Source organism: Hippocampus zosterae, chromosome 15 (assembly GCF_025434085.1).
Source record: "Hippocampus zosterae strain Florida chromosome 15, ASM2543408v3, whole genome shotgun sequence".
Taxonomy (NCBI): domain Eukaryota; kingdom Metazoa; phylum Chordata; class Actinopteri; order Syngnathiformes; family Syngnathidae; genus Hippocampus; species Hippocampus zosterae.
Genome location: NC_067465.1, coordinates 340,523 through 368,508, shown reverse-complemented (window position 1 = coordinate 368,508; position 27,986 = coordinate 340,523). Strand labels below are relative to the sequence as shown.

At 51.2% G+C, this 27,986-nt stretch overlaps 1 protein-coding gene across 2 annotated transcripts; it reads left to right on the top strand.

Annotated features, from left to right (window-relative positions):
- The first annotated feature begins 318 nt into the window (after positions 1 to 318).
- Positions 319 to 27,160, top strand: skila (SKI-like proto-oncogene a). Of its 2 annotated transcripts, XM_052088037.1 has the most exons (8): positions 319 to 547; positions 3,553 to 4,778; positions 20,676 to 20,780; positions 21,187 to 21,272; positions 21,890 to 22,032; positions 23,392 to 23,678; positions 23,815 to 24,045; positions 24,484 to 27,160. In XM_052088037.1, the coding sequence occupies exons 2-8, from the start codon at positions 3,690 to 3,692 to the stop codon at positions 24,748 to 24,750; spliced, it is 2,208 nt and encodes a 735-aa protein (XP_051943997.1). In that variant the 5' UTR covers positions 319 to 547; positions 3,553 to 3,689; the 3' UTR covers positions 24,751 to 27,160. The 2 variants fall into 2 exon arrangements, with proteins under 2 accessions (XP_051943997.1, XP_051943998.1); XM_052088038.1 differs by lacking the exon at positions 319 to 547 and having other exon boundaries at positions 3,549 to 4,778.
- The last annotated feature ends 826 nt before the right edge of the window (positions 27,161 to 27,986 follow it).

Genomic DNA, 27,986 nt, shown 5'->3' with positions numbered 1-27,986 from the left:
GCCTGTCATTTCAGCCAAGGTTTCACGACACGTTTTTTGTGAGGATGCCTCATAGACAAGTCAACCAAGTTTCATCTTGCTAAACGAAACTATCTTTAGAGGTTGAATTGTCGAAAGTGTTTCAGGGGCTGCTCCCAAATGCACATTGTAACCAAAATGACACTACAGAAAACCGATTGGCGAACAACGTTTCCCCTTTAAATACTGTAGTCCCGCCGGTCTTAAGCCTGTCTCCTAAGTGCCGTCAGGAGGAAATGGCAGGCAGGCAGGCAGGCAGACAGACAGACAGACAGACAGACAGAGACGCACACACACACACGCACGCGCGCGCACACACGCACCTCCACAGAGTGCGCGAGAGAGAGACACCCCCGCATCGTTTCCTGTAGACGTGATGACGTCTCCGCCTCTCGTCCTCGATGTGGCGTGACGTCACAGGGCTGTAGTGGTGGTGTAGCCTCATCTTGTTGACGCTCCGCCGCCGCCGCCAGGCTTTTCCAGTACGGAGAAGACCCCCGGCGAGTGAGGTCCAAGCAGACGGAGGCAAGTGCTTCAGTCATTTTTAATGCATGTTTTTGTTGTATTCCCGTTTGTCGAACAATATACTTGTCGGAGTGAGTGTCGCAGTGATTTGTTTGACTACGAACGGGAAAGAGTCGGTGGGATAGGAGGTCGGCTGAAGCTTGCTCGGCGTTGCCCGCCGTGTCGCTCGCTCTCCGTCTGGGGGAGGTGAGCGAATCGGCCGTTCTCCGCTGGAGCTTCGGAGAACACACCACGGTGTTGGTTGTCGTACTCGCGGTCGGCCGAATTGGCGAGACGGCGCGGTGCTTCTTGAGTCCCCCGCCTTCCGCCGCCCTAACTACCGCGTAGCCGTCTTGTTCGAACCCACTTTTGCTGTGGTTTTTTTTAGGCTGAGCCGAGTGTTGTACATGGCTAGCTAACTAGCATTTTCACCGCATAAATTAGCCTCCGGTTTCGTTTTGATCCTTTTTTCGGTTACTTTTAGCAACCGTCCCTCGCGTGTCGAACGCAAGCCTGACATGAATTCAAATGAGGATTAGGATGAAATATATATTTTTGTAGTTGAACGTATCGCGGAGTAGACCGCAGTGACACATTTGTGGGGGCACCCCGCTCAGAGTGAAGCCCGGACTGCACCGCACCGCACCGCACCGCGTTGGCTGTAGTAGTAGCAGCGGTGGTGGTAGTGGTCGCGGTGGCTCTCCCCGGTCGAGACTGGGCAGTGCAGACAGTGAATGTCATTATCGGCGCTGTCTGCATACCAGCGCAGTCGAGGCGGGAGGAGGGAGGGGGGGAAGACTGGAGAAGGAGCTTTTCTATGCGGCGTCCTTGCAGCAGCTAAGAGCGGTTCCTCGGACTTGGGTTGGTCGCTATTGGATGATCCCCAAAACGCTGCCGTTTACGGGATACTTGGCCCTCACCGCCACCTACCGCCTCTCCCGTGGAACAAAACTCATTACCCCGCCGCGAAGCTCGTGTTGACATGTGTTCGCGGTGCTTTATGACATGAAAACGCCCGCAAACATCAACCAGGCTGCGGAATCAAGGTCGGGCTTTTGCGCAGAAGCAGTGCGCCAGTCGAGGGGAATGCTCCGTGAAAAATGTGCCGAGGCATGCACATGCCCATTGGTCTGACAGCACTGGCGTTTCCATTTCAATTTCACACTCAATGTATCAACGGAGAACCGAAAACACACTGAATATGATTTTAAAGGACACATTCTCTTGATCTGTGGCATTAAAATTAAGTAATAAGAATGTTAAAATCATAAATATTGTCAAATATGAGCATTGTGTTGCAATTTGCCACGCAAATAAAGGACAGAAAGGCAGTGAAAGGGTCTGAAATGACATGGGTGCACACAGTACTGTGAGTGACCTTGTATCGGCATCGCTAGAACGAAAGACACCGTTACAACGTAAGATCCGAGGGAGACTGAATCGAGCTAATAAGTCACCTGACTGGAAATGTGGTCACACCACAATTTTCTGTGCGTCCAAGTGTCGGAGACACCTGAAAGGCTTAATTGGTGCGAAAAGACCCAAAGCAAAAAACAAAACAAAACGAGTGGCGTAGCTCTCTGTCCAACCATTGACCTGGTTGGACGCAACATTGTGGAGTGACTACGTCAGAGTCGACTGAAACGCTAATGGAGAAAAACTCTGAATAATACAACTTTAGTCTCTCTAAAAAGACAACTTTTTTTTCTCAAAGAAACACCATTTTATTCCCTCGAACCCCCAAATTCCAACTCTTTACCAAAATGCGGTGGCCCTGTCAGAACCGGCACTGGCCCCATATAGTCAGGATCTAATAAGTAGCAGTGATAATTTCTCCTGAACAGCCACCGTTTCTTGAGCAAGTACGACCCGTTAGAACGAAGCAGATGTGTTCGAGTACGCTATGCCGCAGAGACTCGCCGACTAGGGCTCCCTCTAGTGGTACGCAGAAGACTCACTCAAATAAATCACCAGAAAATAAAATGGATGTAAAACATGTCATTTCATCAAATATATTAGCGTGAATGACAATATCAACTGATGGCAAGAATTAAGTGAAGCCTTCAAAAGTTTACAAGCGCATTTAAAACCAGACACAGTAGAGGAAGCAGCCCAGTTATTGAACTTTGAAGTGCAATTCATTTCAATTGAATCTTCAAGAAAGGTGTACTTTAAATTCTGCGCCTAGTAAAATTCTGACTATTGTGTCGTCAAGCCGACATGACTCAGATAGATACTGCAAGTGCCGTTTAGCGTCTTCCGCATGGTAAATCCTCCTTTAAAACGGGCTGTTGTATGCCAAGCTGTGAGGGAGGGGCTGGAGGGGTTCTGTTAAGACTTTCACGGAGTGTCATTCATGCGCTCGATGGAGCCAGCATGGGGTAAAAAGCACAGTAAGAAGTATGTTTTTTTTTTTCTTAACATTTAATGGAGACGCATTTTCACTTGCAACGTGCACATGTTTGGAGCATTGCGGCCGGCGTGAACTTATATCTTGGCAGTGGCGGCGCTCGTATCTGGTTCGCTGGATTCAGGATTCTCACTTGCTCGCTCGCCGGGGAGAAAAAGTGACATACCCGATGCAAATTTCCCCCCCGCCCCCCTCACCACCACACACAAACATCCCACCCTGGGTTCAATTACAAGTGCCCCAAGAGATGTTTGTGTGAACTATGTTAATGGCCATTTGGCTCAGTGGTGCACGCAAACAGCCATTGACCTCATCAATGCTGCAATTTTCTGAGGGGAAAAAGGCAATTCCGTGTGACTTTAAAAAAAAAAAAAAGGCAATCCGATCTACCTCAAAAAGTTCTCGGACTTCTTACAAAGTACAAATTGGGTCTACTTTTGACTCCCGTGACTAAATATTGACAGTAGTTACTGTGGTCCAAAGACATCATGCTCCTCCAAAGGTTGCTATTTTTGGAATGTTGATTTTTTTTTTTGACTGTTGAGATACATATATACAGTATTTTTTATTTTTCTATGTTAACCTTTTTTTTCTCGTACTCTTTTTGAATCACCAGGAAGCATCTCGGAACATCGAAAATTCTCCATCATGCTTATCCCAATCGACTCGAGCATCAGCATCATTTAAAAAAAGCCCCCCCACCCCCCAAAAAAAAGCCGAACCGGAAGATAGCAGAACAATAAGAGGGCGCCCAGACATGGCCAGCACCCAGACCAGCTTGAAGAGCCCCTTCAAAGGCCTGAGCTCCTTCAAAGGCGGCACGAAGCGCCTGTGCCGCGAGCGTCTGGAGGACGCGCCCATCAAGAAGCGAGTCATGGCCGAGATCAAGCTCAAGCGCCGCGGCTTGGAGTCCTTCCATAAGGCGGCCAAGGTGAAGCGGGAGCACGCGGACGAGCCGCAGCAGCAGCAGCAGCCGCAGCTTGACGGCCGCGACGCCGACACGGACGGCGAGTCGCACGGCAAAGCGCTGGACCTGAGCCCGGGGCTCAAACACACGCTGGCCCAGTTCACGCTGAGCAGCCAGAGCTCCCTCGGGGGGCCGGCCGCCTTCTCGGCGCGCGGCGGGCCGGAGCCTTCGCGCGCCGGCACGCCCCCGCCGCCCTCCCCGCCCGTCCCGGGAGGAGGCCCTCTGCTGGTGCCCTGCGACAGTTCCACGGAGCTCACCCACTCGCTGCTGGAGGGCGAGTCCATCTCCTGCTTCGTGGTGGGCGGCGAGAAGCGGCTGTGCCTGCCGCAGGTGCTCAACTCGGTGCTGCGCGACTTCTCGCTGCAGCAGATCAACACGGTGTGCGACGAGCTCTACGTGTACTGCTCGCGCTGCGACGGCGAGCAGCTGCACATCCTCAAGGTGCTGGGCATCCTGCCCTTCAACGCGCCGTCCTGCGGCCTCATCACGCTGACGGACGCGCAGCGGCTGTGCAACGCGCTGCTGCGCCCCGGCGCCGAGCCCTCGGGCCGGGGCCCGCCCAAAGACAGCCGGGCCGGCTTCCGGGTGGAGCACCGCTGCCTGGGCAAGTGCCGGGGCCTGTTCCTGCCGCAGTTGTACGCGCGGCCCCAGGCGCCCTGCGTCCAGTGCGTGGAGTGCCACCTGCTCTTCTCGCCGCAGGAGTTTGTCATGCATTCGCACAAGTCGCCCGACAAGAGGACCTGCCACTGGGGGTTCGACTCGGCCAAGTGGCCCCGCTACCTGCAGCTGGCCAGGAAGTACCGCGGCTCGCCCGAGGAGGCCGAGCTCGAGCGGCTGCTGGACCAGGTCAAGGGCAAGTTCCACTACCGGCTCAAGAGGGTGAGTCAACCGCCTCCCTCCCACGTCCGGCGTGACTTGTCGTCGTCGTCGTGCTCCAAAGGGAGGCAAAAAATGGGTCCCGTTGGGCTCCGCGCCCTTGTACTTGCCGCGTCCGACGACACCGGAGCCCTTGTCGTGTTGCGTGCTCGTCGGCCAGGCTGGATGACTTTGAGAAAAATGCACTTTTCCGGGGGGGAGGCAATCTTTCATCAAAACGTAACCTCAGAAGGTTGGGTTTTCATATCCACTGAGGATCGGCATTTGAGACCAGATGTCTTTTTCGGGAACGCGTTCCAGTGTTTCGTCATCTTCGCCGGTACACTCGCATAGTCCTCCAAAGAGAGATTTTCATTGAATGCCCATTTGATCACGCAAAAGAGAAAAAGTGCCCACGTGTCATTTCCCAAGAAGTTTCTATATGATGACATTTTATTTCTTTGTCGTTGACTCAGACACGTCCGCGTTGTCACGTAACGATCAACCGCATTAGACGACATCGCGCCCGCTGTGTTTTCTTAAACCAGCGTTGACCTACTGCGTGTTTGTTTGTGCGCGAGGGATCAGGGACAGGTGGCCGCCCTCATCAGACAGGCGAGGTGAGGCCAGCTGGCCGCAGCCGAAGGGGAAGTGCATCATTTGTCCCCCCTCGGGTCAGCCGGGGGTCACTTGGGAATGGCATTGAACAAAAGGTCAATACACGAACCCCGTAAACCGCAAGGCCGGAACCAAAGACCGCCGCTGAATGCAATGCTGGCCGTTTAACGTCCCGGACGGATGCGCGCGTTTCAAAATGAAGGCCGGCCTCACTTGCTCTTAGATTTCAACGCACCCGTTGCTCTGCGTTGAAAGATGAGCGATTCATTCCGCTGGGGCTTTTAAAAGTCACACATTCAAAATTGCTAAAAATGTGGAGTTATCACGACACCCCCCCCTACCGTTGTTGGTCCGGCCCCTCGCCCGACCGGCGTAAATCCAAAAGCGCGCCGTTCTTCGATTAATGATATCGTGCGGTCATGAAACAAACCGTTGACCTGTGGACAAACGGTCAAATGAAAACGATAGACTAGCTACCGAGGGAGCTAGCTGGCTAAGTCGCTCGGCTAACAGAACAATTTTCACATTTTCAAAAGATGTTGAGACAGTATACAAATCGGACTTTATTAACTTTACCATCGCAAGATTTCCCCCCCCAACCCCCCCTTAATACAGCATTCATTTGTCCCCCCTCACTCTATGACGTATTCTCAAACTTGGACTACTCGTAACTTGTTCAATTCTGAGTGTCAGTGAGTAAATTGCGGCACCCGGGTCTACACGTGAGCTGGAAATCGCCATGTTGAGCAGCTCTTGATCAGAGCCAGATTCCTGGGGAGGAATTTTTTTTCTTTTTTTTATGGAAAAAGGATGTCTGTCGCGCTTCAAAGAACGGATGCGGCATTTGCGAGTGACTGGCTGCTGTTTGGCGCGTGTGATGAAAGTGCGCGTTTGCCTGGACAGGAAGTGAGGCAGACAGACGTGTCCCTCAAGCCCAACATGCTCCAGACTCCCTCAGCCGCCTCCGTGGCGGTGACTCACAGTTTCCACATCCCGGTGGATGTTGGTGGAAGCGAGGCGGCTTATAGTAACATGTGCGTTTTGGCGCTGGCTTATTTGGGGGCTTTGGCGCGTTGCTCTAACCCTTTTCCCTTTGGCCCACATTCACACGCCGCGGCTTTTTACAGGCGGTAGCGACTCGAACAAAGGGGCAGCTTTCTGGAACTTTCTTTGCCAGCGACCAGTCCCATATCCTGTTCGGGGTGTTTGGTCTGAAAAAAATAAATACAGTCGCCCCCCCCCCAATTGCTCTACAAACAACACTGCTCGTGGGAGGGACAGCGGTCACATCAGTTTATCATCTTATCAGGTTACACGGCGCATGAAAGGGTTCCATAGATTTTTTCCTGTCCTAATACCTGGAATTGATTGATTTCCATGTTTTGATCTGCTCCTTTTCATTGTGGCCCGAAACACTTTGTAGCATAACGGCGCCACAATTTAGCGCAGACCATCGTACGCCCCCCCGTGTGGCAAACTCTTGACTTTTGTGTCACGTTGGCCTTGTTTTTGTTGAACAGAGTCAGACGCCGCGACCCGATCTTTTCAGCGGGCCTAGCCGACATAACCGCGGCGAGGGGATTACGTGTGCGCGTGAGGCTCGCTCGCAAGTGTCAGACAGACGGAACAGCCCCCATCTTGTCTGGCCCGAACGCGCCGGCCCCCGCCCCTGACCGAGTGTCTGCGGCACAGATGGTAGACAGCTGCATGTGCGTATTTGCTCTTTGGAAGCCGGCGACTTCACGACCGCGTTGACGTAGCCGCGCTCGGCGGCCATCCGCCGTCCGTCGGCGGGCGGGCCGCTCTCCCGCCCGTCATCTAAACGGATCGTAGACGTGCTAAGCAGGCATTTTCTTCCTTCGCCGATCCTTCTCTGGTTCCATGCTCACGTCCAGCTCTATTTACGCCCTTTTGACTTCCACCCCACCCCGCATTAAAATGCATTACTTGTGCAGCCGCCAAAGCCAGTGGTCCCGAGAACCTCGGCGGCGTAAGTGAGGAGCTGTGCGAGCATTGCCATTGGCACATCAAAGCAGCGGAAGAATGTTAGCGAGGTCCATGCAACTGCAACATGAGGGCGGATGACTTCTGGAGTTTGTCGAGAGATCTATCTCCCTTAGGTGGTTCACAAGAGAGCAGCTGCAAAAAGAACATGTATGACGTGTGGCAAGGTTGGGGGGGGGGGGGGGGGGGCTTTTCAGTGGTGTCTTACCTGTAATGATGCTCCAGATATTTTTCTCGATATTTTCAACTTATTCAGTGTTTGTGTGTTCTGTGGTCAATAATGCTCAGAAACATCATGCGTAATCTGGGAACTATTTATCATTCAGTAATTATAGAGATCATCAGGGGGAAAAATTGAATTGGAAGGATGGGAAAGAGATTCCCATAATATTATGGAGGACTTATTTACTTCTTGATTATTATTACTATTATTTGGACAGTGATAAGTATAATTTTCGGAGATGATCAATGACTACATCAACAAGTCAATAGCGCCGGACACTTTTCCGCTGTAATCCCCCCGCAGACTCCAACCGGCCGACCGTCACAAAATAAGCATCAAAAGGAGCCGCTCGTCGACTGTTACGTAATCGGAGGGGGGCGCTTGTGTGTCTCCGCGAGGCGGGCGAGTGGAAAACCCCGTGGCTATCGATCAGTCTGGATGAATGGCGGCGCAAGACCAAAGAGGAAAGGGACGACGTTTGCGTAAGCGCGACGTGTCGAGACTCGCCACGCGATGGAGTTCACCTCGCCGCCACCTCCCGATTGCCGCTCCCCGGACGGCCCGCGGCGTCGGCCGGAACTTGCGCTCAAAACGGCCCGGCCTCGGCTCGCCTTCCCTCGCTTGAAAATTCACCTCCCCGAGACCCCGGCCGAAGCGCTCGCCCGCCCCGGAACGGCCCCTTTGGCCCCCCTCCCCAGGATAGGCGCGTACATAGTTCATGTCATTTTCCAAAGAACAATTGTCCATTTATGCTGAATACACAGCCGCTTCTTAGAAGCTCCCGTCTGCATGCAGAGCCAGGCACAACAAGCCCAGCCTGTGTTTGCTTGCTCTTGTAAAAGGGGGCCCCTGCCAGGTGGGGGGAGGGGGGGGATGTTTATGGTATGTCGCCATCAGGTCAAAGGCAGCCGGCGATGGCGGCAGTGCAAGGGCTCCACCGCCCGCTTGGAAGAAGGCCAAATTCACATCACGATGAGGCCTCCATGCGATGCCGAAAGAAGTCGCGAGATGAGGAGAAAATGTCGCTTTTTCTTCTTTTTCTTTTGAGAAAACGGATACGCCTGATTGGCAAAGAGTTCAGAGAAGACTTTGAGGAAGCCAGCGACAAACAAAAAGCCGGAAACACATTCTTGTCCGGTTTGTTTTGGCGCTAATGAATCCATTTGTTGACAAGGAAGTGAAGCGCTGTCTCTCTGGGAGACGCAAACGCAGGTTGCCTTTTTAATCGCAACACAAGCGTTTGCATTTGAAAGAGTCCTCCGGGCCCGCTTCCCCCGCCCCCCCCTCCCCTGCCCGACAGGAGCGCCGATTAATGAAGACGGAAACGCCAGAGATCATAGACGCCACTTTTCCATAGGCGCGCACACGTGGAGACGCATCATACGGCCACTTACGAGTCCCCCTCTAATATTTGATCCCCGCGGACGGGGGAGATGAGCGCCGGCTATCAAAGGCCAGTCCCGTTGGACCGCCGCGCTCCTAATTGATGCGTGCGGCAAACAAGCCCCAATCAAGGGAGACTTGTGATGGGAATCCCCATGACTCCACTTGTTGCTCTCATCTGTTTTGCGTTGTCTTGCTTCCTTCTGGTTTTCACCTTTGCTCCATGAACACCCGGCCGGCAGCACTCCCCTCACGCTGCCTGTAAATCCTTATCTCTCACCAAGGGTGTGACCGACTGCTTACTTTGAAACACTGCAAAGCGCCTGCTTATGTGAAGGTGAAACGATGGCACGCGGGGGCGAAGCACTTTTGAGGACGGTCTGTTTCTGGCATCCGCGATGGAAAGAGGTGCAGGGGATCCACGGGGAAACGCGACTCTATTTACAGGACGAGTGGAGATGAGCTCGCATGGAGCCCGCGGGGCAATGAAGCTAAAAGACTTTTGTTGACGTGCGCGCGCCGCCCGAGACGGATGACTCCCCCGAGCGGCGTCTCGCCGCGGGCGGGAGTACCGGCGGCGTATACGCGGCGAGCCTTCCGGGAGACACCCGAGCGCCTTTTACGCAGAGATCCAGCAAAATGACAATCCATTCGTCACCGCACTGTGGCTTGGACACAAAAGCCGGCTACGCGCTGGATTGCGACAACCGTTTTCGCTTTTCTGTGCGTCGGTAGACGTAACATTGTGGCGATGAAGACGGCGCTTGACTTTGCGCCGCTGCCATCGCTCCTCGCCGCCAGCCCTGAAGTAGTGCCCTTGTAGATCTTTGAAGTCGTCGCGGCTATCGGAATAGCCAAAGCCAAGCGCTTTTCTCACACGCCGCAACCTTCTTTTTTAGCACTGCCGCGTACATGTGAACACGGCGTCCTTGCTAGCCAAAACATTTCTCTGCTCTACAGAGCATGAAAGACTGACGGCGGCCATTTTAAGCAGCCCGCCGCGATAAGCGCGCTCGCCAATGTCAGACGTTTTCCATTTTGTCACGGCCGTCAAATCCGTTGGGATGATTCACATCCCCCGTCCCGGCTGCTTCGTCATCGGCGGCGAAAAGGACAACGAGGCTAGACGCTGACCTCAGCGTGATAACATCCCTCATTAAGGACACACACACACACAGAGAGAGAGAAAGATAAGCAGCTGTGTAGACACACCCCGCAGCGATGCACCATTTCAGACCTCCCCCCAAAAAAATGACAGGAACAAGAGCACTCGCTTCCCGTCACATTGCGGTCTCGTCTTCCACTGGTCACGGACGAGACAAGTGGCCAAAGATTGCTCATTATCCCGCTGGCGTGCGCCTTTGATCTTGCGTCCAGGTGCGTCGACTCGGATGACTCGGGGCCCGGATGACATTTCGCCGAGTGACTCAGACAGGCGGACGCACGGACTTTTGCAATCGGTGTTTTAAGAGGTTGCTGTTTACAAGCGGCCCCGGGACACCTTTGCAAATCATTTCCTCAATCATTTCGAGTCAACAAGCCTCAACGTGCGCAGAGGAAGTGACGAGACTGGCAGCGAAACGGGAGTTTCTCTTTGGAACGGAGGCCTTTCTTGGAAAGATCCACTTGGATCATTTTCGACAAATGTGTCCATTGCCATAAAATGTCCTTTTTCCTTCCCGATCATCTATTTTGCGGTCAAATGACAGCTTTGTTATTGTGAGTTATTTCCACGATACTCTCATAAAATGAGGCCTCATATCTCATTTTATGCTTTTTCTTTTCCTGATCCGATTTGCAATATCCAACTACTTCCTTCTTTCCCCTGTAATATTTGGACTTGTGTCTTCCTTCAACTCTTTCCCCACTCACATTCTTGGCGCTTTGTTCCATTTCCTCCAATGTCCTGACCTTATTTTCCTAATATTCAAACTTGTTTCTCGTAATGGTCCAACACGATGGCCATGAAATTAGAGCCTCTGTGCAAAGAATCCATTTTGCTTCTTGTAATAGAAGAACAATTTCCACCACTTGATCCTTCTGCGTCATAATAGGACAACATCTCTTCATTTTGCGATTTAATTCGGGCTGCGAGATCCAGAAGGACGGCAACCCCCCCCCCCTCCCTCTCGATTGTGCCTTTGGACTTTTCTTATTCTGCAAACTGAAATGAGCACGCAAGAAGTGATTGTAGTTGGTCCTTGAGCTCTTTTTAGAAGGAGAATGAGTTGGAATTGCGGCAGTGGATCTGTGCGTGCTAGTGTGACAGAGACAGGCCTGTCCTGAGGGGTGCTGGGTGGTCTGGGGTGGGGGTGGGGGGGCTGGGGGTTAGTACAGCCAAGCTGGCCATGTAGAGAGAGAGAAAAGCAGTGGAGGCTTCAAACGAGCATTGCATGTAATATGGATGAGAGCCTGCACACATTCTCGCTCGCCCTCTCCCTCGCTCTCTGTCACTTTCTTTCAGTCTTTGTAATGCATTTATTTTGCCTCGCCCCCTCCCCGCTCCCCCCAAAACATAATGTAACAAACGGTATTACATGACGCCAACCACTAACATCACGGAAAAACATTGCTCGGGAAGCTAAGGTGGCGCACTCTACATTGTATGTCCGAGGGTGGACGGGCGGGCGCTACGGACGGGGGGGCCAAAACGGAATTGTCGACATCTATGGATATACGTACGCACACATACGCAGTATGTCATTACCGTGTATGTTTTTGCAGGGGCATTTTTCTCATTACGAAACATGTGGTTTGTGATCCCCGTTGATTCTAATGGGGGGCGAGGTCATTTGAGAAACGGGGCTTGTGAGTTACCAACGTGATCAAGGAGCCAATTAAATCTCAAGGGACCTCGGAACGCTTGATATTTCTTTTACACTTGAAATGAGTTCAATAGAAATGATCTGATAAAAAAAATCTGTACAAAGTATTGCTAAGAAAGAACGAGCAAATGGGACATTTGGGCCTTTCTGTGGCCACTGGTATTGATTGCAAGTCCAAACGCAAAAGGGGATTGGGCAGCGTCTCCATTTTATGTCATGAAAGCAGAGCTGCGCTGGCTCGCCTTCTGCTTAGCAACGTCGCTCTCGCTCATTCGCTTTCTCTTCAGGCTCGCTCTTGTTTCATCCTCTCTGAGTTTTTTTTTTTTGCTTCTATTCTCTGAGTTCACAAGTGTCCTCTGGCAGTGAGAGTCTCCAGACTCTCGCGTCCACATTGGCCCAGATGACGAGTACGGTCACGGACAAGACGAGAGCCCGCCGGCCTCATTCCGCGCGCCCGTCTTTCCGACCGCGTCATCCTCCTCTTGACCGATGTCGCGTGACGTGCGTCTGTGTGTTTTTGTGTCGCGCGCAGGTGAGCCCCCCCGACAGCTCGTCTCCATAAACGAGCCCAGCGCGCTCGGCTGCGGACGATCGTTTCTTTTCATTTAACGTTCATCGATGAATCCGCGAGCGTTCTCAAACGGTTCAATCGACACTCTCGGCGGATGTTGTCGCGGCCACGCGGTTGCTCCAAGAAGTCATTAATCCACAATCGATTCCTTGAGACGCGTCTTAATGATCCGTTACAAACGAAGTTCATAAAATTAGTTCAAATGTCCAATCAAACCCAAAACTAACTAAGCGGCGGACGGAAAACAAAGCGTGACCTACTTGTCGCAATTCACCCCAGTGAGCCGCGCTATGATTAAAATGAGCAAAAATCGATTTTGTTGTTGTTGTTGTTTTTTTTTTTTCAGCGGGGCGGGGGTCACTCGCAGGAATGACAAACGTGACCGCCCGGTGCACGCTGCGGTCTAGACGCTCAAACACGTCGTCATCGTGATGAGGATTTTAATTGTTGTTGTTAACGGCATCATTCGTAGCCACGGCCAAGCCGGATCATGGCGCAGCTGCAAAGTGAGACGTGACCGTACGCTTCCCGTTTGTCCGTTTAGAAGGAGCCGAGCGGCGGCTTTCTTTCAGCGCCTTCCTTCTTCACATTCTCTCTGCAAGACTTGAAAGGGAAAAAAAGGAACCATTTTGCAAGCATACAGTTGTAATCTTACTCCCCTCCTCCTCCCCCCCCAAAATCACAATTACATTCGAATATAGTTGCAACACAAGAAAAGAAAAACAATGTCATTCTTTACAAGTTCGCCATTGCAAGAAAAACGTTGTGATTTCATTTCTCGGATGAGCGTGAATGGTTGTTTGTCTGAATTTGCTTCTTTTGTCCGCGTCATTTCACAATCTAACCTTCATAGCGCCACCTACTCGGCGTGTGCGCGTGCGTGCGTGTGTGTTCATCCAGCAAAGTGTATTCTCGGGCAATTCATCAGCTAACGTCATTATGACTCCCTTAACTGTGAGAAAGGGAGAAAAAATTGATCGAGCCAAGTCTTTTTTTCTTTTTTATGTGAAGGATCACGGAAAATAAAAAGCAAAGTGCCGCAGTGAAGCGCCGCGTAGCAAGACATTGCGCAGCGTTCCATTTCTGACGAAGGCACTTTCAGCCACATGTTGCAGCGAGGCTGCACAAGGTCGCCTTGTAAAGATGGCTGGCGGGAGCCACGTGTACGTGTGGCTCATTGACCATCATTTCCTCCAAAAGCAACACCAAACCGATCAAATCTTTGATGCAACAATTCAAATTCGATGGCTTTTGTGAGTTTAATGTCGAGGCTTTTTCCCCTGCACTGTTTTTTTTATTTTAATTCAGCACTCGTTTGGTCAGTATGGAAACCTGGGCTCACCCCCCACTCACCCGTTTTTAAGATGCTTATTTTTATTTTTGTCGACTACTTTCTCCCTTTCCTAATTTGGCTGCTGTAAAATGCTGTAAAGCTTTTCTTATCTGATGTCTGCGATGAGTAGGCCGACATTCAAGAAGCCTCCAGCGAAAAGACATAGGAAGTCGGCCATTTTGTTTTGAAGCATCCACTTGAATCGGCCATTTCGGGGTCGTTACAAAACAGCAAATCTACCGTTTTGGTTTGAAGCGACCGTTTAGCGTCATTTGAATGAATATTAGCATTTGGTAGCATCCCTCAGAATGCTTTTAATATTGAGCCCCCAGACAGCCATTTTGGTTCAAGGCCGCTGTTAACTTTCATTAGTTTTTTGAATTTCCCTCCCCCGGTCTAGACAGCGCGTCCATGCGGCGCAAAAACATGCCAGCGGGCCTGTAGCCAAATCAATCGGGCGGGGATGAAACACTCCTTATCTGTGTGCGTGTTTGTCGGGGGAGGGTAGTTCCAGGAGGTTTCCAGACATGGAGTCGCACGACTTGGGTCTCACCTGTCTGCTGTCAATTTGCTTCCCGTTTGTATTTTCCCCCTCACGTGAAACACGCCGCATTTCTTCTTCTTTGCTCCCTTCAACATGACATCATCCCAATTTGCGGGTACAACAGAAAGATATATTGGCCAATTTTTTTTAAAAACATCCCACTGATATGCTAATGAAGCCCCCCCCCCCCAAAAAAAGTGCCTCACTTTACCGTGAGCTTTGCCCATGGGCTCTCATTGATTTGGCTGTTGAAACAAAATGCCGCTGTGGGTCCGTGGCTAAATGGCTTATTGGATTAAGACCTCTTGTGTGGCTGTCGGGAGGGGGGGGGGGGGCCGCCACGTGCAAAGCAGACAGATGAGATGTTTATGTGTCAGACCGGCTCAACGCTTGGGAACTCTAAACCCATACAACCGGATATCCGTTTGTAAACGAGAAACATGCGAGCGCGTTGGTAGCGGACTACTCAAATTGATAGAAATTAGCGCAAGGAATCCATCGATTGTAGAGCAGTCATTTGTGGCTTGACAGTTTTCATCGCTTCAAACAAGAGAGCTCACACCCTGCGCTCAGTATGTCACGTTACGCTCACAAGCAAAATCGGCGACATGATAGCAGCGCTTTGTGGTTTACTGTCACTACATTTCACACAGTGTCACCATTTTCGACACCTCTGCTAGCTATTCAGCAGCGGAGCTTCCGGATAGGAAGGTAGCGTTCACAGACGCTTCATTTCCTCCGGCTGATGTTTATCATTTCTCCAACGTCACATGACTTTGCTTTTTTTTCCGCAAGCTCGCCGGCAACACCGCGGGCCTGCGAAATGGCTACAGCGAGCGTAAGCGTGCGAGCGTGTAGATCTGGCCGATAGCCGGCCTTCTTATCGGGTGTTGTGGAATATTGGGTGGGCGGAGTCTTTTGCCGACAAAAAGAAGATATTTTGTTCTATTGAAATCTTGAATTCAATCTTTAAATACGCAAGACATCTTGTTGTTGATGTTGCCCATTTATTTTTATTTATTAATTGATGTTATTAAGCAACAGCGCTCAGGGATAAAAGACATTTCAGATGTTTGAAAATCCTTCCAGCTTCAACTTTCCGTTTTTTTCCGTTCACAGGATGTATCAACGCAACTTGTAGATCGGTTGGGGGGGGGGGGGGGGGGAGCGTCTTCCGTGCGTGATGCCGTCGAGCGGCTCAGACAGGAAGCGTGTATTTCGACAGCTCGGCGTCTGACGCGGCAGGATGTGGTGGAAGCAGACGGGGCGTGACCGCGTCTCTGCGGGCCGCTCTTCCGGCAAAAAGCGCACCCAAATAGAAGTTTGACTTCCTCTGTGTGACAAAAAAAGAAACGTCTGCGGCGCTGACCTCCTGGTGAATGCCGAGCTCACGAATGGGCCCCGAGGGCCGGGAGGGAGAGACGCTGTGGGTGCGCCAGTCTTGCTGCGACTTGCACTGAGTCATATGAAATGCGCTCATTAGTCATGAATCTTTGAAAAATTCTGCCCCCGAGCCGGTTTGGCCGTGCATCGTAAAATGTTCCGGGGTTTGCTCATCATGAGTAGACCCACCAAAAAAAAAGAAAAATCCAAAGATCACATGCTTGAAATGCCGCAGGAAATGGGTCACATTGTGATAACATGAGTCCTTTCGCTGATGAGAATTCAGCCTTCCAAGCCAGTTTTTGGTCCCTCCCTGGAAAAAAGGGGGCTATGTGCAGTCTCTCATTTGGATTGAACAAGAAAGAACATCATCACCATGTCAATTTATTGGGGTGCCTGCCGCTCGCCCGATCGATTGGGAAACGCCAGACATGCCCCGGAGAGACTCGGACTGCGAGGCGGCTTCAAGGGGCTGATGACGAATGTGTCCTCAGATTTTTTTCTTTTTTTTGGGGGGGGGGGCGATTTAGGTTCGCCTCTTACGTAACTCAATTAAAAGCAACACGATCACCATTTTGTCCTCAGCCTCAGGTGCTTGTATACTCTCACGAGGAAGCGGAGTGCGGGCTGTAGCGCCGAACGAGCCGCGTTCAGCGACGCGCCGACCCAAAACTCCTTTTTAACCATAACGGCTCGTTATTTGATATCCAAACAAAACCACGACAACGTGGAGGCACTTGTACGATTGCGATATCGCAAAGACGGCATTATCCTTCCGCGGGAAGTCGGCAATTGGCGCGACGCGGCCATTCGACCGTCACCGAGAGACCTTCGTAGGTCAACGACCTGAGGTGTACGTCACGTGCGTGCTTGATGCCAGATGAAAGTTCAAAGCGAAGGCCTGCGCTCTCTTTTTATTGTTACTGAGATAAGATATTTATGAGCGGCAGCTTAGCGTTTCAGCACGCGCAAATCAAGGCCATCCAAATCTAAATGGCCACTTAATCATTGTTTAAGTTCCCGCATTATAACGTGCGGTTGCTTGGTGGATTGCGGGCACGATTTAGAATTGACCGACGGAGCGCCGTCCTTGACGCGCGCGTACTTCCTTTCCACTTCCACTTGACGGCTCTCTGTGCGTCCGTTATGTCTACACGGTGTATATGCGTTGCGTCCGCACATTATGCATTCAGCGGAAAGACCGCCCGGGTATTTATAACCGCACGTGAGGGACTAGGAGCTTGACCTCGGAACTTGTTTGTTTGTCTGCGTGGCAGTCCGCTTGCGTGCGCGTCGCGTGAAAAGCGCACCGCTTGCCCGCATCGGACGTCGCCAAAGACACGACAAACGGGAAGTCGTTAAACATTTGAGCGGCCGTGTTGCGTCGCGATAGCCGGGGTTGTCCGCTTACTCGGTTCATAAAGGGCAAATGATATTTCTACTATTTGACTGGCTTAGCCGCGTGGCGCCGCAGGTCCCGGATGGCGCGATGTGATTTGTTGACCACCGAGTTGGACTGCGGGGTCGGCCGTGTTGATGGCTGTCGTACTTGTAGCGCTTGTAGTATTTAACGGCCCGCGCGCTACGCAAACATCTTTCCGCTCCAATAAAGTCATCCGCCGCGGAAGCGTCACGTGTGCACTAGCGACGGTCTGGGGAATATGCGCAGGCTGCGGAAATGCGTCAGCGGGAACGTTCACGTGGCCCCGTCTGTCTAAGGCGCTACGTTTCATTGAGCTGCCGCAGCGCGTGTGAGCGTGCCACTGCGGCAGCGGGCGGCCAGACCCCCGGTCATTAGGACACACGGGGCAGAGTTCAGCCGAGAGAGTGTGCGCAATGCTAATCCGCAATGTCACAAGGCCGGCTTTGGCCTCTCAAAGGCCTGGAGACATGCGTGTGTGTGTGTGTGTGTGAGCGCGAGGGGGGCTTGCGTGGATGTTGTTAGCAGCCCACGTAAGAGAGGTGCTACTTTATGGCAGATTAGCACAACATGATGTTTGTTAATGAAAACATGGCCAAGAGCGTTCATGCACGTGAATATCTCTCCGGCGTGTATCCATATGCAAGGATGGGACGTCTACCGACACGCCGACAAACAAAACCGTTTGGGTCATGTCCGTATTCGTCCGCGCACCAGCGGAACAAAGTACAGTGCACTCCGCTTAATAGAACACCGGTTAATAGAGTAATCCGCTTAATAGAGCAAAAGGCTCTGGAACCGATTTGCCTAATGCAATTTCCTATAAATATACTCCGCTTAGTAGAACAGGCCGTAAGCAATGAACATTGTAAACTAGTGGTTTTCGAAGTGTAGCTATCGCGAGAAGTGGAGCTATCGCGATACTGTACCACTATCGCGAGAAAACGCGGTAGTTCTAGCCGTATACAGTAACAGGTAGCACGCTCACTCCACACATAGGCACACGCACGTCACAATGGCTTCAACTTCATTCAAGAGACGAGGGCTATCACCTGCGGATAAGAAGGACATACTCAGACGATACGATGCATTGCCGGATTCACAGAAGGTACGCCCGCGGTTTCCAGGACTCTCTTATCTCCCTCTTATCCAGCGCATTGAGAGGGAAGTCAACCGCAAAATTACGGACTCCTGTTTCCAGACAAAAGTAACGAATTTTTTCTCGTGATTTGAGATGTTTGACTGAAGTTGATTAAAGTTGTTGTTTTGTTGTTTGATTAAAGATATGGACGTCCACAGTCGAAATATCTCTTCTAACTCGTCAGCAGGGGTTTTTCTGCGTGCATAACTTGGTCGTCGACGTGTCTGAAGGTGTACCTAATAAAGTGTCTCCGGTTAATAGAAACCCCGCTTAGTAGAACAGAAGCACTTCGGCCCAATGGTGTTCTATTAAGCGGAGTGCACTGTATTGACGTTGCGGTGGCAGTACAATGTTCAAGATTCGCTTTTTTTATCGGTTTCACTCCGTTTTCCGCACATAGCTCATTTCCGTCCCCAAACGATGTACACGTCAAAATAATCCCACATTTACATACACGGATGGCGAGTGCCAGGTGGTCTCCAATTGCCCACATCACATCCAGGGTTGACTACATCATCCGCAAGGGGGGGGTCTCGGAGTTTATATTCCAATGTCATTCACGGACCCCGGCAAGTCTATTTCTGTTTCCGCAACATCAAGCCGGCGTGCGTCCCAACCGCCCCGATTTGAATGCTAATGGGCGATGATATCGTTTACCATTGCTGATTCCATCAACATCATCATGTGCAATCTTCAGAAGAAAAAGGAAGTGCTTCAAAAAGCGGCTTTGCGAGAAGGAAAAAAAAAACAAAGCAATTGTTTTCAAATCGGCCTCAAAATACGTTTCCGGACGCAGAATGCCGCGTCTCATTTTTAGTTGCGGGCAAGTCATGCAAGCGATTCATTCCCACCAGTCGCCTTTCATAGAAACGTCAAACACCAATCCTGACCGTCACCACTGGCCTTCACCAACTGCTTACCCGTCACGCGCATGACGGCTTTTCAGCCCCCCCCCCAAACAACAACAAAAAAATACAGAAGGCCAAAGAAGATGTTTTTAATGAGTTGAGCAGTAAAGCTGGACCAGCCAGTCAACGGCGGGCGTTAACCTTCAAACGGTCCTTCGAAGACGGGCCTCGCCGTCCTTCGCATGTCATGTGACGTTTACTCCTAAAGACGGCACGCGCACGCACGCAGGCGTGCACCTTAGTGAGCTGTCTGATCAGCACACCGCGCGTTGTAATGAGGGTGCCCTGTCTTGTTTTTTTTTTTTTTAATTTGTCAGCTCTCGCCTCCCACACATGCACGTACCCCCATCCGCCTCTACCAGGCACCACTGCAGTGGCTTCAGCGTCACTTTCCGTCAGTCTCCGGGCCCCCGAGTCTCTCCCGCCCTCCCCCTCCCATCCTCTCTGTTGCTGCAGTAGGGAAGAAAAAAAGAATCCAGCCAATCGGGAGCCAACATAAACAGACGAGCCCCCTCGCTCTGCGCACGCACGCACACCCACACACACACACCTGGTTGTGCTCTTGCCTCCAGGCTTCTGCATGTGCAAACACACACTCATTCAAGTGCATCTTTGTAAATCCGCTCCTGCCCCTGACAACGCACACATCACCAATATATGATTGTGTAGGTGTGTTTTTTTTCCATTAACATCTGACAACAATGAGCACAGAATGCTAGGATCAGATCTTTCAGAACAGCGCGACGCGGCCGACTATGACTGGCATTCCCACCGGTTGCCAATTATCCCGACTGGCGTATCATTTTGACAACAAGACTGGTGCATCCAGATGCAAGCGACTTTTGAACGGTTGTTGATGTAACTAGCTGATGAGTCATCCGTGAGCCGTCATTTGACTTTCTTTGACTTGTACGAGAGGCTGCAGCCTTGAGCAGCGGCTCCATCAAGCCCCTTGCTGAGCCTGCCCTGGATTTGCTGAAAACACACTTGCGCGCAGGCAATGTTGCTTGGATTTACTGGGCACACTCCACAGGGGCTAAGAAGCTGACATTGTGAATCATAAAGCTCAAGCGCACACACACGCACACACACTGGCATGTGTAGTGTCTAATGTATAGCGCATCCTCACATTGAGAGAGACTCCCAGCTGCGTTGTGGCCCCGCCTAGCAATGAATCACACGCACGCCGGCGCCTAATGGCGGCCCGTTCGGCTTTGCTCCTCTTTTATTCATGCAAAGCTTCCTCGCCGGCCGCGCTCGCTCCCCCCCAACGACATTCGTCTCCGTTTTCCATCTCTTGGATGTCATTAGTTCCTCCATTTTCCAAGGTGTTTGCATCCATATTGTCTTTCTACTTTTTCCCGCACTGCCATCAGCATCGTTTCCATCCGTGCTTTGATGACGTCACGGGCGGCGGTCGCCCGGCCGGCGGCGTGATGAGTCTTGATGTCTTGATGATTGTTTTGAAGTTTGGCCCATGTCAAAAGAAGAGCTTTTCATTGGACGGTTGTCTCCACGTGTGCATTTGCGTCTTGCTCAACCTTGACGCGCCCCCTTCTCCCTTCCAGAAGGCGGCCGCGGCAGATGACGACCAGGAGAACCAAGCGCGCAAATCCTCCGCGGACCTCTGCCCCCCCGGCGGCAAGCCGGCTGAAGCCGAGCCCGCGAGAAAGGTCAGTCGCCGGGCTACCCCCACCTTTCACACACCCCCTTGCAGGCGCCTCCATTTGCTCCTGCCGCCCCCTGGTACATGCGGGTCGGCTCTCTGGGTCAGCTGCCGAGCGCGTGCAAGCCACTCATTTTCTGATGGCGTGTCTCCTCGGTGCAACTTGGCAGGAAGCACGCACACAATAACACAGCTGCAGAGATGGGCTTCCAAGCTCTTTATCATCATGATGTCCTCCCCCCCCCCCAAAGGCACACTTACTTAGTGTTCAGCAGGTGATCCCTCATCTGTCTCCTGGCAGCTTCTATTAGATTACAATTGTGAGAGTGAAGCCCATTTCCTGTGTGATGTCTGCACGCTTCCGCGCACGTAATCATCGTTGCCGCCTTCAAACGCGTCTGTTTGTCCCACAGGTTAAGATGTCGCCCAGCGCGGCGTACGATCAGCTTTTCCCGGACATCAAGGAGGAGCCGGGACACCCCGCCCTGGTCCACCCGAGGTACTACAACATAGGAAATGCTCTGGGATTTTTTGAGTCCTTGTAAAGCCCCCCCCCCCCCCAAAAAAAAAAAAGCCAACACATTTTTTTTCCTTCCTTGTGCCGAATAAAGACGGCTGGGTGTGCATTTTTTTCAATCAGGCCTGGGTCGCCACTGTTGTACTTCTCTGCTTAACCTAGTTCGTCGTGCCAAGTGCAGCTCTGTCTGGAGGGGGTCTCTTGATGATGATGATAATGGGGGGGGGGTCCTCACAAGCAAAGTAGCAGATAGTACCACCTGGACGCTTGTGATAAGCCCAAGGTCTGTTTGGGCGGAGTGGGTGTCAATACAAGATAAGAGCGAGCCCAATATTCGGCGCCGACGCGAGTTTCATGGCGCGCGCAGCATGAATTACGGCTCGCGTGTATGTTGCATATCGTCCCCACTAAGTGCGTAACTCGGAAGGTTTTACAAGACCATGAAAGGTGACGTTGCTTGCTCGCCGTGATGAGTAGGCTAACAAAAAACCGCCGTCGCTCAATTATGAACAAACGGAATTCATTCAAGCCGTCTCCGAGCGCCTATCCGTGTTTAATCTCTGCTTGTTGTTTTATTTTTTCTCCTCCGTCTTCTCCAGCTACTACCTGTACACATACGATAAGATGCTGGCTCCCAACGTGTCCCTGCGCACGGAGGCGGAGATGAGCCGCGAGATACTCGGCGCGCTGCTCAAACATCAATACGGCGGAGGAGCGCCGCAGCACCAGCAGCCCCCCGTGGGTCAGTTGCCCTTCATGCATTTCTCCTTCTTTAAAGCCACCGTGCCGCTTGACATTGGCTACAAGAAGAGTAGAAAATCCAAAACGTCAACTGGATTCATTTTTTCCCCCCCAGACGGGAAAAGGAAAGCGTCTCATTTATTGAAGTCATCGGTTTGAGGAAGGGATGCCGTTTGAGATTGAATATCAAGCGGCGCCGACAGCTGCGATCGCGGATGTCGGTCACAAGTCTGCTTGCTTGCTGCAGCGCGGCTTGTTTGTAAATAAATACGCACTCGGAGAGGACCTGGCGCAAGCTGTTCACATTCTTACCACGTGAGCGGGAGACACCGGCGTGCTTATGGAAGAGACGCACGCGTGTGCACTGTAAACAGTAAAACACGCACACACGCGCGCCTGCAGCCATGCATGTCATCGTGTGCTGACCTTCACTTATAGACTTGGGGGGTGGGGGGGGGGGTACCTCACTATTGATGAGCAAAGGGGTGGTGCTGGTGACCTCCTTTTCTGCACTTCTTCTGCAGTGTCTGTTTTGAGTACATGTGTGTGTGTGGGGGGGGGGTTGCATGAATAGTCATCACAGGAATGTGTTTTCCATCCCAGCGAGGGTTTTCTCCTTCCATCCTTTTCTCTTCTGCACTTCTGCGCCTCCCACGCCGTCACTTTCTTCACTGCCGCAAAGGCTAAAATGGCCGCCTCCTGGGACTTTTCAAGCATGGGCTCATGGAACTTTTCCTCGGGTTCTTTGGACTTTTTTGTACATCTACTCATTGTAGACGTACCAAATTTCATATTGCAAAGTGCAACCGTGTCGAGGTTGAATCTTCCAAAGATTAGAGGGGATGCTACCAAAAAAAAGGAAAAAAAAGACAGACTTCCCGCATCTTTTCCGCCATGGCTTTTTTAGACTCCCCCCACATCTGCTCACAATAGACGCGCGAACCGAATGTCATTTTGGGAAGGGAAACTGCCTTTGGGGGTTGAACGTTGAAACGTCTCCCGTCTATTTCTTGCGCTTGCTGTGTGACTTCCACTGCTTTGCTAGCCTACTTGCTTTTGATCCATCCCAACGACTCGCTGCTATTTGTGTCCAGCATGCACACTATTTATTTCTGTCACGCACACACACTATATGAATAAAAGGTAAGCAAGACAAGATGCGGCTTTTGATGCCTCCCCAGATACATTTCAAGAAGCACCTTGCCCACAAAGCATGTTTATTATTAAGAGTCCTGGAATATCGCATTAGGCTCCCCCTAATTCCCGATCTTTTTTTTGCAGACGGCAGTCCGCACTTGCTACCTTCTTTTTTTTTTCCTCCTTCGCTAACTTCCTTCTTCCTCCCGCTCCTCTTCCTCAGATCTCCACGCGTCGCCTGCGCCGGCCGAGGAGGCCAAATGCCAAGGCGCCGCCGCCGAGCGGGAACGCCGAGCCCGGGCGGTTTCCATGGAGACGAGCGTCCCGAGCGGCAGCCCTCCTCCTTCTCCCGTTCATCCCGCGGACGCAGACGCCGGACGCGCCGCCGACATGACGTCGGGCGGGCCGGAGGACGACAAGGACAGGATCGTGGTGGAGATCGTGCAGATGTACGGCAGGCAGCAGGAGAAGCTCAACTCCACCCTGCACAAGCAGCTGCAACTGGAGATGGTGAGAAATCCGGCCCGTTCGCAGGCTTTTCCTCGCTTCAAGTCGGAAATCACTTTTGTATCGGGAAAAAAAGAGGCCAAATGCTCGGCTTCCCGCGCCTCCTCACTCCTGACTTTTGGCTCCGTTCGCCCCGCAGGAGCTGGAGGCCTTGCGCGGCGGCGAGGCGGCGCGGCTCCGCCAGTTGAGCGCCGAGCAGCGGGAGCTGCGCAGCGAGCTGGAGGCGGCGCACAGCGAGCAGGCGCGTCAGCTCGGCCGGGCCCGCCGCGAGCAGCTGGAGCTGGAGACGCGTCTGGAGCGCCTTCGGCGGCAGACGTGTGCTTGCGAACCCGCCGCCGGCCGCCAGCAGGAGGCGCGTTACGCCGCCCAGGTATGACGCCCGCGCCGCGCCCACCGTATTCGTACTTGACTCCAAAGCATCTTGCTCGGATTCGCTGCCCGGCTGGATTTCAAGCTCATCGTTTGCTTCACTGACGGACGCATTTTGTGCCTCTGTTGGTGTTCCACTTTTGGTTAGCAAAGCACTTGTGCTCAACACATAAGCCGTCATGTCCGCATGTGCACAATACAGTCTATGAACCCAGGTCCTTCCAGTTGCTTTATTATTTTTTTTTGGTTTGTTTGAAATGAAACCGTTATCTGAGGTAAGCTTGTCATCTGGGCACCGCTGTTTACAACTTCCGGCCCTCACGTTTTGCTTAGCATCCCGTCTCCACATGCCATCGATCTCCGGCGCGAACAACGTCATGCGCTCGTCGTGCGTTGTTCCCGAGGTTTCTAAAATCTCCTCCTCGCGCTCTCTTGGCAGTTGTCGGATCTTCGCCAGAGGCTGGAACGCGCCGAGGCCGACCGGCGGGAGCTGCAGGAGGAGCTGAGACGCGAGCGGGAGGCGCGCGAGGACCTGGAGCGCAGCGTGGCCCAGCTCAAGCGGCAGATGGCCCGGTCGGCCGCCGCCGTCCCCGCCGGGGGCAGCCCCTCGCCTCCCCTCACCCCGTCCACCGGGCCCCCCAACGCCCATTCGCCCGCCTCCTCCTCCCCGTCCTCATCCTCCTCCTTCTCGGAGGCCCCAAAGTAAACGGCAGCCCTCTTCCGCTTTCACTGTAGGACTTTGGTCATTTAACAAAGAAGAGTTTTGCCCTTTTTATTATTATTATTATTATTATTATTATTCTTACTGGTCATCCTTCTTCTGCTCTCAGCAAACATATTTCAAAAGCTTTTGGTTTGTTTGGCACGTGATTTCAATGGATAGCTACCACCATTGGCGCTGCTTGTTTCGCATCCCCTCGGCACAGCTGGCGCTGGTCTCCTCCGAGAGCAAAGTGAAATTGTGTCCTGGAAAACGGAGGACGAGCGCCATCGCCACCTAGCTCCGCGAAGCCGTCCTCCCTGCGCACCACTGTGGCATTCTTCCACGCCCGCCAAAAAACAAAACAAAACACTGTGCTACTTTGTTCCCGGGTACTTGAGTTATCCTTCCCTCATAATCCCTCTGGGTAAGGAATGAGGGCTTTGTTTGGTTTCTTTCTTTGTTTTCTGCACCGAACATGAAGGCAGCTTTTTGATAATAACGCAAACTTACAGCCCCGCCCCTTGATTTGACCTGAATGTGGGACAGCGGGTGACGGCGGTTACTTGCCCCGTTATGCTGCCCGACTGAACAAACGGCGGCGGGAAAGGGAGTCGGAGAGGGGCGGCACCCCATGGAGGGTTGACTTTGACGAGCACCGGAGCTCCGCTTTTTGTCACGTTACTCGGAAAAATGTGCTTTTGATTGCACGTGAGGTAAAAAAAAAAAAAGAGGTGGGGCTCTTTCTAACTTTTTATGCATCAGCAACAAATGCAAATTGATAATCTGCCATCTCAAAGGCAGATTATAAGGAGCGTTGCAAGTCAAGTCCTTGCTGGGGGTGGGGGGGGGTACTTTCGAGAAATTATTTAACATAATATTAAACTAAAGATTTCTATTCACTTTGTACATAAACTAGCCATTAATATATGAACTCTTCTGTGGATAATGTTTTGAAGGTTATATGAACGGGACCGGGGGGGGGGGGGATAAAGGCTTTTGCTTGTGATCTTTGCAAAAACATGCAGACTTGCCAAGTGGATTAGGAAAAAGGAAAAAAACAAACATTCCTCTCACTTTTTCTATGAAATCCACAAAAGGCCATACTAGATTTCTGAAGACAAAAAATGACAAATGTTTTTCATAACAATTTCGATGACGTTTTTAAGAATTGATGGCAAGCCAGATCATAGGTGCTGCCGCCAGGTTTAACATGTTTTTAAAACAAATGCATATATGTATATGCATGTTTCGCAGCCTCTCGTGTTTGTCACATGACCACACACACACGAAAATAAAATGTCTCCCACGCGTAGAATACTAATAACGAGCCACCGAGGCTCGTGCGCATGAACCCGTGCAAGTTTTTGAAAAATCCCGATGGGTTGAGATGAAGACCTCATTCAAGGTCAGCGTGTGTGTTTGTGTGCGTGAGACCGAGACCGTCATTGTAATTGTGCGTTCGTACGCCGTTGAGGCCGCTGAATTCGTATTCCGTATTAGTGTTGTTTATTTTGGGGTGTTGTTGGGAACGGAGCAGAACAAGTCAATGTTTTCTACACAAGGGGCCTGCTGTTTGAAGTGAAAGGGAAGTGCCCCCCCCTTTAACGATGGATGACATTTTGCAGTGTTACAACATAGATGTATGCTATTGTACAGTTCCATTTTTTTTTTAACACCAGTACCAAGTTTGTCCACCACGATGACATTGACATATCCTCTGTTGGGGTTTAACACAATGTCGCCGCATAGTGTAAATAAAGATGATAAATAAGACAGGAAATGTGAATTCCCGACAAGAATGACAATCGACGAGTTTGGGAACCCCCCCTGTTCTTTTCCTATTCGGTGGCATGCTTTTGTCGTCCCATCCTAGCCTTGGTGAGCGACAAGTAGGTACACTGTGTTTTCATTTCTATGCTTCTTTAAAAAAAGAAAAGATCTATCTATCTGTCTATACATATACAGTCTATCTAGAGAGCGAGAGATATTGGTGGCTTCCCCCACGCCGCCACACAATGCTGAAACATGACTTGCAGTGTCCGTGTATAAATATGACCATTGCCAATAACCATGTGATGACACTTGTTCTTTGCATGACTCGAGACACTGATCTCCTACCTCATGTTGTGATATATATAAATAAGATGTGTTTTTTTTAAATGCAGAGGACACTCTAACTGTTCAATCATTTAATATTGACAAGTACAGACATGACCTGACCTGTAAATGCTTCTTTAGCTCTATAATACCTCACTTCTTGTATCTTTGTGGTTTGTGGTTTCTTTTTTTTTTTTTTTTTATGTTTCCTGTTCTTTACCCTCGTTTTCATTTCACACCTTGTACATATGACCTTGTGTAGAGACAATGAACTTGGATGCAATTCAAGTAAAGTTCTGTAGTGTTAAGCCATCGACACGTGTCTCCTGCTGCTCATTTTCACACATCGATATTTAGCATCATGAGAGAACTCAAGTGAAACTTTTTGACATCAAAGGTCACACTAACAATCGGGCCAATTTACAGTCATTTCACTCACTTCCAATCGAAGCCGCAAAGGCCCGATGGTTAGCTATTGAATCCCCCGAAAGATTATTATGAGTATACATATTGTATTTGTATCAAATACATACCCTAAAGGGCCGCACAAATGATTTTCAACAAGTCAAAGGTCCGTCTATCGGGGTCGGTCGGGTCACGCGACGATATGGTACTAATCCGATCAAAATGTCCTTTTCATTCCACAAAACAAAACTAGAAATAAATCAATAAAATATCATTCCCATTCTCAATGTTTTCTGCTAAATTTAAACCTCCCGGTCGCAGTTTCTTTGAGCGAGTGGACACACTCCAAATACCTTTGTACAAAACATGCTTCCTGTCTGTCCAGTGAAGCGCAGCCAGGCCAGCAAACAAGCTCCCAAAAACGTAGGGGAGAAAACTTTTTCCTGCCAATAAGCCTGATTGATTTTAAGTCGCAAGTGCCATGGCAACCAAAAACAGAAATAGACTCCACAATTTGAGAACAGGGGAAGTGAAGGGGCGCGGGTTCCACACACACCAATGCTTTGGGCAAAATGTTCAATGGAACCTGTGGGGGCGCCATCTGGGAGGCCAAAGACCTCACCTGGAGCATCCCGCTACAAAGTCCGACAATGGAAAGTGTGTGGCTTGGACCCGAGAGCACAAGTACAGTGTGTTCTCTGGAAGTATGCCACAAACATTTATGTACTGGGTGTACT